At 38.1% G+C, this 12,524-nt stretch overlaps 1 protein-coding gene across 3 annotated transcripts in view; it reads left to right on the top strand.

Moving 5' to 3' along the window:
- Positions 1–12,524, top strand: part of ITCH (itchy E3 ubiquitin protein ligase) — an 82,218-nt gene that overhangs the window by 66,240 nt on the left and 3,454 nt on the right. For all 3 annotated transcript variants that reach the window (XM_070744862.1, XM_070744864.1, XM_070744863.1), the window contains 7 exons: positions 102–190; positions 2,131–2,290; positions 3,275–3,408; positions 5,184–5,324; positions 6,049–6,169; positions 7,573–7,677; positions 8,613–8,709. In XM_070744862.1, the coding sequence (XP_070600963.1) occupies positions 102–190; positions 2,131–2,290; positions 3,275–3,408; positions 5,184–5,324; positions 6,049–6,169; positions 7,573–7,677; positions 8,613–8,709 (847 nt within the window). The remainder of the gene's footprint in view (positions 1–101; positions 191–2,130; positions 2,291–3,274; positions 3,409–5,183; positions 5,325–6,048; positions 6,170–7,572; positions 7,678–8,612; positions 8,710–12,524) is intronic.

Genomic DNA, 12,524 nt, shown 5'->3' with positions numbered 1-12,524 from the left:
TCTGATCAGCATTTTTTCCTAATTTCGATTTGTATCTCTGCCTTACGTGAATAACTATTAACATTCTAAGCAAACATTTTAAATTTTCTCCCCCTGTGAAGATAATGAGCCTTAATGCCGTGGACTTGCGAAGACGCTTGTGGGTCATTTTCCCTGGAGAAGAAGGTTTAGATTATGGAGGTGTTGCACGGTAGGCATGATTGAATTTATAAAACCCATAAAGCTGTAAGATTTTGTTGTAGAAAGTTGCTTAAGAAATCTGAGGTTTTACTTTTTTTCATTATTGCCCCCATGTCAAAAGGCTATTTAAAATGCCGTATGTAAAATATAGGTAAAGTATATACTGAGAGGTTCAAATTTAGTTGTATTTTCTGTAAACTCAGTAAAAACAGAGATCAAGAATTATAATAACTAAATACTCACTTCTGAATTCTGTGCTAAAATATGATGATCTTTGGATTCAATTCAGTATTTGATCTTTTAGAAATTTGAGAATAGTTTGAATTGTTGCTAATTTAAGAAGCTACTGGCATGCAAAAAGTTCAGTGCAGTATTAATCCATAGGACCACATGTGAAGTTCCAATTAAATTGATACATTATTACTCCTGCCTATGTACAGGAATCTTCTCAACTACCATAATTAGGCATTGAATAAGGTTCAACAGCATTCAAGAGGAGTTGGATTTAGTCCATTTGTGACTACATAGAGACTCTAGGCCAGTAATGGTGAACCTTTTTTCCCTTGGTTGTCGAAAGCGTGCACGTGTAAGTGCCCACACCCATAATGCAATTTATTTATTTATTTGTTTATTTGTTTATTCAATTTTTATGCCGCCCTTCTCCTTAGACTCAGGGTGGCTTACAACATGTTAGCAATAGCACTTTTTTAACAGAGCTAGGCTATTGCCCCCACAATCCGGGTCCTCATTTTACCCACCTCGGAAGGATGGAAGGCTGAGTCAGCCTTGAGCCGTGATGAGATTTGAACCGCTGACCTGTAGATCTGCAGTCAGCTTCAGTGGCCTGCAGTATAGCACTCTACCTGCTGCGCCACCCCGGCTCCACCCCGCCATCCCAAAACAGCAGTGGGAGAGGGGGGAAACCTCCCATCCCCAAACAGAGCTGGGAGGGGGAAAGCCTCTTTCCCCAAATGGACCTGGGAAGGGGAAGGCAGCAGAAAGTGAGGAGAAAGCAAGAGCTTGTGTGACCTGAATATCAGCTGGCTGGCAGGAGGCACTTGCACATGCGCAATGGACAACTGTTCAGGTGCCTGCAGAAAGGGCTCCGCATGCCACTTGTGGCACACATGCCATAGGTTCGCCATCATGGCTCTAGGTTGATTCCTCTTTTGACTCATCCCCTAGATCAGTGATGGTGAACCTTTTTTCCCTTGGGTGCCGAAAGAACGTGTGTGCGCGTTATCGTGCATGTGCGAGTGCCCACACCCATACTTCAATGCCTGGGGAGGGCAAAAACAGCTTCCCCTGCCCCCCGGAGGCCCTCTGGAGGCCAAAAACAGCCTTTTTCCCAACTTGTGATGGGCCTAGTAGGGTCGTGTTTTGCCCTCCCCAGGCTCCAAAGGCTTTCCTGGAACCCTGGGAGGGTTAAAAATGCCCTCCCCATCTCCTCCGCAGCTTTCTGGATGCCAAAAATGCCCTCCTATAGCCTCTGTGTGGGTCAAAGATCAACTGGTTGGCAGACACATGCACACTGGAGCTGAGCTAGGGCAACGGCTTGCATGCCAGCAGATATGGCTCCGCCTGCCACCTGTGGCACCTGCACCATAGGTCCGCCATCACTGGGTTCTGCCATTCCTTCTCCTATAAATTTCATCCAAAAGCTGAACATTGTAAATTACTTGTTATTGATGCCTGAACTGCAGGTAGACATCACTGAATAACTCTAATGTTTCTTTGTTATGAACTTGTACAATGTTGTCTAAGATGCAAGATTTGTTGAAACTCATGGCGTAGATGCAAAAACAAAGGCATATTCAAGCTTGTTAGTGTTTTTAGGTATTAACAGCAAAGAAATATATACACAACTGTCCAAATTTTATGTTTGTTGCGTGTGTGCATGTGGTTTTATTTTTGTGTGGTGTTGACTGTGAGTTCTTTATGTGGTTCCAGGGAATGGTTCTTTCTATTGTCGCATGAAGTGCTGAATCCAATGTATTGCCTGTTTGAATATGCAGGGAAGGATAACTACTGCCTACAGATAAACCCAGCTTCTTACATCAATCCAGATCATCTGAAATACTTCCGCTTTATTGGTAGATTTATTGCTATGGTGAGTTCAGTGCATGAAATAATACCCATACCACATTTAAGATGTTATAAAAACCATGTAGCAAAGCTAAAAATGGTTAATTCTAGAAGATAAGAATCTCCGTCCATTTTCTTTCTTTTAAAATAGTAAGTAAACCGTATGTACATATGTAACTGGACATAAGAAAATCACATTAGTATCCTTGAAAGCAGTGATCTTTCTTGTGTTCCATGCAGTGTTATATATTTGAATGCTCAATATATTCAAAAACCTCCCAAGGTTTTAATTTTGCTATTCCTTTTAATTCCTGGTAAAAAGATAAACATTGCCTTGATTTTTAAAAATCTATCATATATTTTTGATAAGAGTGCTATTAAAATAATCCTTTTAAAAATATATATATATACTCTGAAATTTTCTTTAAAAATACCTTGAAATTATTATAGGTTGCCATATGTTTTGTTAAAATAGGCTACAGATTTGTGTGTGTGTGTGTCTACAGGAAAATTTAGAGATTTTCTAGTGCTTTTTAATTAAACATATCTAAATTATATTGACTTGCATGTTCCAATAACTGACAAATAAAAGTTAAATTATTGACATTGTTCATGGGTTAGATAACTATGGACTGATTACAGAGCAGATTGCAAACCATCTCTATACAAGTTCCAAATCAAGTTACAGCCGAAGAATAAAGTAAACTAGTTTCCATAATTTGACCTTGTGCTTTTAGCCTTCATTTTCAAGGAAAACACACACAATATCTTTGACATATGCAAACCATTGATTAGAAAACAAGAATTATTCAATGAGATAGTTGTTAAGGTGAACATGAACATTTGCCAAAAAGAAAGGGGGGGAGACAAAAGAAAGAAAATTGAGACTATATTCCATTGTAAGGATTACTTTCATTTTATTTCAAGGTGAGAAGAGTACTGTAAGCGTCAAATCAGATATGCAAAGTACAACTAGTGTAAGATAAGCAATACTTTCTATTCTTTTCAGGCATTGTTCCATGGAAAATTTATAGACACAGGTTTCTCCCTACCTTTCTACAAACGTATCCTCAACAAACCAGTTGGGTTAAAAGACTTGGAATCTGTAGATCCTGAGTTCTATAATTCCCTCATCTGGGTTAAGTGAGTTTCTTATTTCCACTTTTTGAATATTAACTTTTTGCAAATAAATATCTACATATTTGATCAAATTAGTAAATATTTAACCCTTACTGAAAACGTATTCTGCTATTCACATTTGATTGTACATTTTAATAGAAATATTTAATTTGTTTGTTTATACAATTTATGTAGCCTCCCATCTTATGTGTGACTGGGTGGCTCACTAGCTACTTTCCTCCATGGGATTCCCAGCCTGATAATAGAACCGTGTCTTTGGGATCCTCTGAAAGGCCAATAATATTTCATGAAGTTCAAGTATTTAGACAGATTGATACAGTGGTACCTCTACCTACAAACGCCTCTACTTACAAACTTTTCTAGATAAGAACTGGGTGTTGAAGATTTTTTTGCCTCTTCTCAAGAACCATTTTCCACTTACAAACCCGAACCTCCAAAACTGTAACCAGAAAAGGCAGGGAGAAGCCTCTGTGGAGCCTCTCTAGGAATCTTCTGGGAGGAAACAGGGCCTCCACCCTCCCTGTGGTTTCCCCAATTGCACGCATTATTTGCTTTTACATTGATTCCTATGCGAAAAATTGCTTCTTTTTACAAACGTTTCTACTTAAGAACCTGGTCACGGAACGAATTAAGTTCTTAAGTAGAGGTACCACTGTACTTCTAATTTTGATAGCCTGCAGATTTTTAAACCAGGTGATAAGTTGTAAAACAGGATATGCCACTCTTTGCCAAATAAAGCCTCAACATACTTTTTTGGGGGGAGCATTATGCAAACATTAAAATATGATAATGTATCATTGATTTTCATTGGTTTCATACTTTTGAAAGATTTAGGGATTACATGCATTGGCTTCAATACTATTGCTGTTATTTGCCCACTGCACTATTTAACTTTCTTTAGGAAAACTTTCTCAAGCTACTGAATTTTTCAGAGTATAAGACACACCTTTTCCCCCTTAAAGGTGGAAATATCAGTATGTCTTATACACTGAATACAGTCATTTTTTGCATCCTGAAGCCTCACCCCACATCCCATTTTTGCAAAAAGGGGGGGCATTTTTCGCAAAAATAGGGTGTGCAGAGAATTTGGGGGCCCTGCAGAGTGCTCCTGAGAGCTGGGGGAAGGCAAAAGCACAGACCTTCAGACAGGGGATGGAAGCGAGGACAGTACGTTCAAATGCCCTGTAGGAACAGCCACCGAACAGGGATGTCTGCTTCTCAAGCTTTGTGCTCATCTGGGCTGTGCCTATGTCAGTTTTAAACGCGTTCCTGTTTGCAAGCCCACAAGTGCAGGGCTTGAGAAGCAGACATCCCTGTCCACCACCCCTTTAGCTCTGCCTCCTACTGTCGCCTCCCTTCACTTGCTGGACTGGCTTGGCAGCTCTGGGCTGCCTTTGGCAGCGTTTTGAAATGTGCTCCTGCCTGCACTGAAGGGATCGATACTCACCTCCTTCTCTTCGTAGGCAGGAGTGCATTTCAAACTGACCTGGAAGAGCCCAGATGAGCCAAGTTAGTCCTGTGGTGTGCGTGCGCACCTGCCTCTCCCTTGCTCTCGCTCTCCTGGCCAAAAGAGTACTCGCTGGAGAAAGAGCGGCTCCTGGCATGTCCCCCACTTTCCCCGGAATGTTTTCGGGGTGTGTGGTATTTTCAAGGCAGGGCTTATTTCAAGGCATGTCCCCAAAAGCCCTATCAGGCTTATAATGTCTTATTATAAGGGAAACAGGGTAGTAAAAAAATAATTTAGTAACTAATTACACCACGTGCTATTGATTTTGTAGGGAAAACAATATCGAAGAATGTGGCCTCGAAATGTATTTCTCAGTTGATAAAGAAATTCTAGGTGAAGTAAAGAGCCATGACTTGAAACCTGATGGTAGCAACATCCTTGTTACGGAAGAAAACAAAGAAGAATATATTAAGTAAGTTTCAAAATTATTTTGAAGTATTTTTACCCACAATTTTCATTGGATTCAAGTTGCTATTCTCTGATTAGGTATCTTTTCATTCATGCATACAACTTGGACAGAGTAGAACTACTGCTGGAAGGGAAGGGGATTTTTTTTTCATCAATATCTTTTTTCTTTTGTATGCTATTCTGCAGAGTTGTTATGGGGAACTTCTATCTTTAAACTACAATATCCATCAACCATTATCATTGGTCATGCTATCTGGGATTGTAGAACTGTAGTTGAACATTTCTAGAGCACCACAAGTTTCCCACACTTGTTTCAGGGCCCTGATCAGCTAATATGTAAGAGAAAATGCATTTTTGGATTACATTTCAGTGTAAGTGTCCCAAGGGCTGCATATGTAATGCAGTTTGCCCATGTGTGTCTTAATTTTCTCCATAATCCCAGAAAGAATCTCTTGTCCAAACTGCAGTTCACTAGAACTGTATAATTGAATATAACAGAATATCTGTCCTAATTGAAGCGCACAAGGCTGGAAGTTAATAATGTCCTTTTGCCATGGTAGTAACACTTCGGCTACATGTTCTGCAAAGTTCTATATTCCTTTGTTTTTGTGTGCTATCTTTTCAAACAGTGAACAACTTCAAATTCCTACAATTGTTCATCATTTAATTAATATATTTCATCAAAGTGCATTGGATATTGTCATATGAGTGTATATTTTCTTTTGAAGGATGGTAGCAGAATGGAGGCTTTCCCGGGGTGTCGAAGAGCAGACACAAGCTTTCTTTGAAGGATTCAATGAGATTCTATCACAGCAGTACTTACAGTACTTTGATGCCAAAGAGCTGGAGGTAGACCTTTTAACCTGCAATCTAGACGAAAACTTCGGTTTCCAGGGACTGATAACTTGAGACATGGTTTATTTATTTGTTAAATTTATATGCCTCCCGTGTCACTATCCAAAGTGATTCTGAACAGCTACTGTTGCTACTGTTAAAGGCTACTGTACTTTAATCTCTGGGCTACCCAATTTTAGCAAAAGTTTTAGTTTCCCATGTTACTGCTGGAATGGGGAGAGTATAGGACCACTATTGCAGTTAGTAACTTGTCAATTTTAACCAGGCAAGCTGCAGATTAATTTTAGGATACTTTCGCACTGCCATTTCATTTACTCTCCATTTGTCAAAAGCAGTTTGAAGCTAATCCAGCATCCATGAAAAGGACATGATCTCCCCATTTACCAGCTATACAAGTGTAAATGTAGCCGGCAATTTTTTTTTTTTTATTCCTCCTCGCATCCGGAGACCTTACCTACAAAAAGATATTGACAAAATTGAACGGGTCCAAAGACGGGCTACAAAAATGGTAGAAGGTCTTAAGCATAGAACTTATCAGGAAAGACTTATTGAACTCAATCTGTATAGTCTGGAGGACAGAAGGAAAAGGGGGGACATGGTCAAAACATTTAAATATGTTAAAGGGTTAAATAAGGTTCAGGAGGGAAGTGTTTTTGGTAGGAAAGTGAACACAAGAAAAGAGGACACAATCTGAAGTTAGTTGGGGGAAAGATCAAAAGCAACATGAGAAAATATTATTTTACTGAAAGAGTAGTAGATGCTTGGAACAAACTTGCAGCAGACCTAGTTGGTAAATCCACAGTAACTGAATTTAAACATGCCTGGGATAAACATATATGCATCCTAAGATAAAATACAGGAAATAGTATAAGGGCAGAATAGATGGACCATGAGGTCTTTTTCTGCCATCAGTCTTCTATCCATGGTTTTATTTTGTATTATATGGTTGGCTAGCTGGTACTTTCCTAAATAAATAGAATGTCTGAAAAGCCATTAAAGTATAAGTTTTTATGAGGGTGGTGTTTGGTTTGGTTTTGTTTTGTTTTGTGGGGTGGGTTTTTTGCATTTTAAGTACTTTAATAGCAAATTGTATAGGTCTTTAGTAGCTGAAAGTTAGAGGGAGAAGAAAAAGACTGAGTTAACCTGAGATGGGTCAATGCAGAAATTGTCATCATTGAGAAATCTGCCTTGCCTCTAAGTCCGGAGTTTCCCCATTTTAAGTGAGGACTAGTATTAAAAGTCAATTGGAATGAACTGCAGCGGAGTTGGAAATAAATTGTGTGAAATTTGATCCATAAATCGAAGCACAAAACCCTTCTTTTTACAGCCTATTTTTATTTGCGAAAAGCTTCACTTCTGCTGTGTTTCTCCCACCTCTTCCCCACCCCTTTCCCCAGGTGCTTTTATGTGGAATGCAAGAGATTGATCTGGCTGATTGGCAAAGGCATACAATCTACCGGCATTATACCAGGACAAGCAAACACATAGTGTGGTTTTGGCAGGTTTGTAATGCTTGAGTAACATAATTTATCTTTATCTATCTATCTATCTATCTATCAAGAATAGTCCTAAAAATGCGAGTTCCAGGTACATACGTGAATGATGAGGCAGCAGCCATCTCGATCACCGGAACATAGAAACTTTAATAAAACCACTTAGCTTTCGTTAGCGTGCTGCTAACTTCGTCAGAGTTTTAAAATGCCGTGGGAGACAAACATCTTTATAAAGCATTACTCAGTCTGCTCATTGCCCGCGTCACGGGGCCACACCCTTCCCTCCCCCCTGCGGTAAGCCTAATTGTGGGCTTAATCCTGCTGGCTGAAGGGAGATCTACCTCTTAATCCTGCTACCTGAAGGGAGATCTACCAAAAGAGGTAGATCTCCCTTCAGCCAGCAGGATTAAGCCCACAATTAGGCTTACCGCAGGGGGGAGGGAAGGGTGTGGCCCCGTGACGCGGGCAATGAGCAGACTGAGTAATGCTTTATAAAGATGTTTGTCTCCCACGGCATTTTAAAACTCTGACGAAGTTAGCAGCACGCTAACGAAAGCTAAGTGGTTTTATTAAAGTTTCTATGTTCCGGTGATCGAGATGGCTGCTGCCTCATCATTCACCTATCTATCTATCTATCTATCTATCTATCTATCTATCTATCTATCTATCATCACCTAGCTGACTTCATTCCTAGGACATAACTGGTACTAACAGACTCCTAATTTTTAGCCCAGTGCCTTTTAGTCAAGTGGGTCACAAATTTTAGACCATTATGAAATTATAGAAATATTTAATATTTCCTTGTAAGCATTTTAGCTTGTAAAAGGCGGCAAGTGTATTAAAAATAATTCTTGATTTAAGAGTTATTTTGATATGTTCAATTATGGCTGTGAACGCTTCGTGAATTGGAAGCAAATTGTTTTAAATGATCTATTTTATTTCAGTTTGTAAAGGAAATGGATAATGAGAAGAGAATGAGATTACTACAGTTTGTTACTGGAACATGCCGATTGCCAGTTGGAGGATTTTCTGACCTCATGGGTAAGCATAATTATGTGAGCTGGATCAGCATGGGTTGATATTGTTTGGGCATAAGTTCAAGTCATTGGGCATTCATATATGAATTTTGAAACATTAACATCTATTTACCAGCTTTTTCCTTTTCACAGATAATAGCTTAACTAATTATCTTTGACGAGAAATGAGTTTCCAAATATAACCATTTTTAAACTAGGACACTTTGCGCACAGTTAGTGGATAACAGTGTGAATGAAGAGAAAAAATAAATGTTTCCTTTAGTTCAAATATTGCATACTGAAAATTCTGTTTCATATTGGCCACAACAAGGATAAAATGAAATCCAAAATGTTCCGGCTTCAGATAAATCAAACCCTGAAACAGTTGTGGATATTCTGACTATATAATACAGTGGGATTTAGCCTTGGAACAATCTTCTTTGGAACTATCCACATGACCATTAAATTAGAGCAATAGGTTTTCTGTATTTATTGGCCATTTTAGACAGTTGCTAACATGCTGTCTTGTCAGTGAGAACTTCTCTCCATGGTCGTTTTGGTTTGAGCTGTAGACAAGACTGGACAGCTGCCTGCCACAGCAACAGCTGCTTGTATTATAAACCAGGCTATTTTTATACACAAATGTTGCACTGTTTCAGAAGAGTGCTAGATTTGTCCTGAGACATGGCCTGACTGATTACAAGGCTGGTGCATTTGAGTATCTGCAGTCTGTCAATTGGGCAAATCAATCCTACATTGAGGAGGCTACACACATTATTTCATGCATATGAAGTTCAGCTTCCCCACACAAATCTTTACAAAACCACCAATCTGGCCCAGACAGAAATTGAATGCTCCATTCGCAAAAAGCAATTTCCAACTAAAATAGAACACAAAGTATTTTTTTAATATGTAGATAAGCCACATTCTGGATTCTGTCCATGGCAAAACATGTCATTCTATGCAAGGAATGGATTATGGAAAAAATATTGTGCACATCTTCAAAAGATAATTTTCACAATATAATTGAACAATATTGTACCTTACTTTAATAGGGAAAGTATTTTTATCTTACTTGAGCTATTTAAGGATTGATTCTAAGGATGGTTATTTTTACTCCTTGATAATTCTGACAGTTTATTATAGATAATTTCTGCTTCTTCCTCTTCAGTTATTGCAAAAGAAAGGTTGGGATTTCTTTAGAACACAGCGCTGAATATTGTAGAAGAAATAGGAATAGTAAAAAATAGATACACTGCCTTATTCTGCATCTTTGCATCATTTCACTCTCTGTTGACAGTAGAAATAACTGAATAAAATCCCATTTCTTTTTGAAGAAACATACTTCCTTCAAGTACATTCCTCTGAACTGTTAGAGGTATGGTCATTTATGCTGCAGAATGAATCACTTTAGAAATGTTAGAAGACTAGGCCGATCTATTGTGGCTGTGCAGTGCTTCTAAAAATACAGAAACACGCTCTCCAAACTCTTGAAACAGAAAGCACAGATAATATGTCTACAAGAAGTACATATCAAACTTGCACACAAAAAATATTTAGAATACACCAAATTGGGAGAGCTATACACTTCTCTAGATGAAAAAGAAAAGAAAAGAGGGGTAGCCACATATGTGAAAAAAGAATTAAACCCAAGAGAGATAAAAACTGACCCAAAAGGAAGATATATTATAGTAGAAGTAGAAATCAAAGGAGAGAAAATATTATTAGTAAATATATATGCACCAAATCATGAATTGAAACAATTTTATAAAAAAATACATGAAATATTATTACAATTTAACCAAACAAATATATGTATAATAGGAGACTATAACGGAATAGTGAACCAAAAATTGGACTACAAAATAGAAACCAAGAGTAAAATAAAAAGAGCCACACTACCAACCACATTTGAGAAAATGACAGATGAACTAGATCTGGTAGATATGTGGAGATTAATACATCCAAATGAAAAACAATTTACATTCTACTCTGCCCCACACAACTCTTTCTCTAGGATAGATATGGTATGGCTAAGTAAGAATATGCACAAAAAAATAAAATCTGTTGACATAGAACCAAATACGTGGGCTGACCATAACCCAATAACAATCACTTGGCAGGGGGAAAAGAAAGAATTTAGAAGATGGTCATTAAATACAAACCTACTTCGAGATGAAAAATATACAGAAATGTTAAACAAAGAAATAAAAATATTTCTAGAGGAAAATAAGAAACAACCCACCTCAACTCAAATACTATGGGACACACTGAAAGCATATACTAGGGGAATTACTATATCATATACAGCTAAAAAACAAAAAGAAGAGAAGGCAGAATATAATCACTACGTAAATAAAATAGCTAACCTGGAAAAAACTCTTCAACAAAACCCAACTAACAAACAGACACAAATATCACTAAGGGAAGCTAAATCCAAAATAAATATATTAGAACAGCAAGAATTTATTAGAAATTTAAAACAAACGAAACAAAAATACTTTGAAACAGCTAACAAACCAGGTAGATGGCTTGCACAGAAAATCAAAAAAATGAGAAGCGAAAAATTTATCAATTAGAGGATAAAGACGGGACAATACAACACATGGAACAACAGAAAAAGCAAATAATACAAGATTATTACAACAACCTATATAAAGCAGAACCAATCGAAATGGTAAAAATTACTAAATACATACAAAAATACAGAAACACGAACGCAACATCTGTCTGTGGATCATTAAAGCATCAAGAACCAGTTTCTGAATCCCAACCATTGCACATTTTATGGCCCATATTATTTTGTAATTAAATTGTTTTTTATCATAACCAGTGATAAACTATTTCTTTCCGCAACTCAAAATAATATTTGGTTAGCCAGCCCAATGACTTTGTAGTCATTTTCACTTCAGTTAGACTTCAGAAGTAGGTCTGCTCTACCTTTGTTCTTTACAAACAAACTTCTACAAAGTCTTTGTATGAGAGATCTGGTACCCTCATGCAGGTACAGTAAGCAAAGTTACAGTTAAGCAAACTCCCTATTTGAAGGAGATGGCCTTGGTATTAAAAAGCCAAAAATGACTTTAAGAAGCTATTACATAGTCAAAACACAAGAAAGAAACTTAGAATAAATCACTTTGACTAGGAGGGAGATAACCTTTAAAAAGCTCAAGTTCATCTTTGGGGGTGAGCTAATGTTCCCCCCAAAAATGGCCTTATTACACAGAGAAGGCCTGCCTGTGATCCCAATGTTTTTACTTCTTGAGGAAGCAAGACCTTGAACAGGCACTCATTTGATGATCTGATAAAAATGAGCAAAAACATTTTAGAGAAGCAGTCCCTAAATTCGAGCTTGGAGATGCACTTTGGTGGTAGGCTTGACTACCAGTAGTCTCACTCTTGCATTCTTACCAATTGCAGCTTCTGAGTCATCTTTATATAATATGTGTTACAGTAGTTAAACTACATGCTGGTGGATATGGGTCACCATCACCTAGACTCCCTATTCCAGTGCCACAAACAGTTCCAGTTTGTGGAACTGGAAATGAATTTCAGGTTCTATGTAAGTCAACACAAATGGAAGAACTTGGCATGGCATTGTTTTTAATACATTGCCCCTGATGGCACTCTTATTTATGAGCCGGGGTAGTGCAGCAGGTAGAATGCTGTACTGCAGGCCACTGAAGCTGACTGTAGATCTGTAGGTCACCAGTTCAAATCTCATCACCGGTTCAAGGTTGACTCAGCCTTCCATCCTTCCAAGTTGGGTAAAATGAGGACCCAGATTGTGGGGGGAATATGCTGGCTCTGTTAAAAAGTGCTATTGCTAACATGTTGTAA

The sequence above is a fragment of the Erythrolamprus reginae genome, chromosome 3, assembly GCF_031021105.1.
Source record: "Erythrolamprus reginae isolate rEryReg1 chromosome 3, rEryReg1.hap1, whole genome shotgun sequence".
NCBI classification, from domain to species: domain Eukaryota; kingdom Metazoa; phylum Chordata; class Lepidosauria; order Squamata; family Dipsadidae; genus Erythrolamprus; species Erythrolamprus reginae.
The sequence above is the reverse complement of the archived record's forward strand: the minus strand, read 5'-3'. Positions and strand labels throughout refer to the sequence as shown.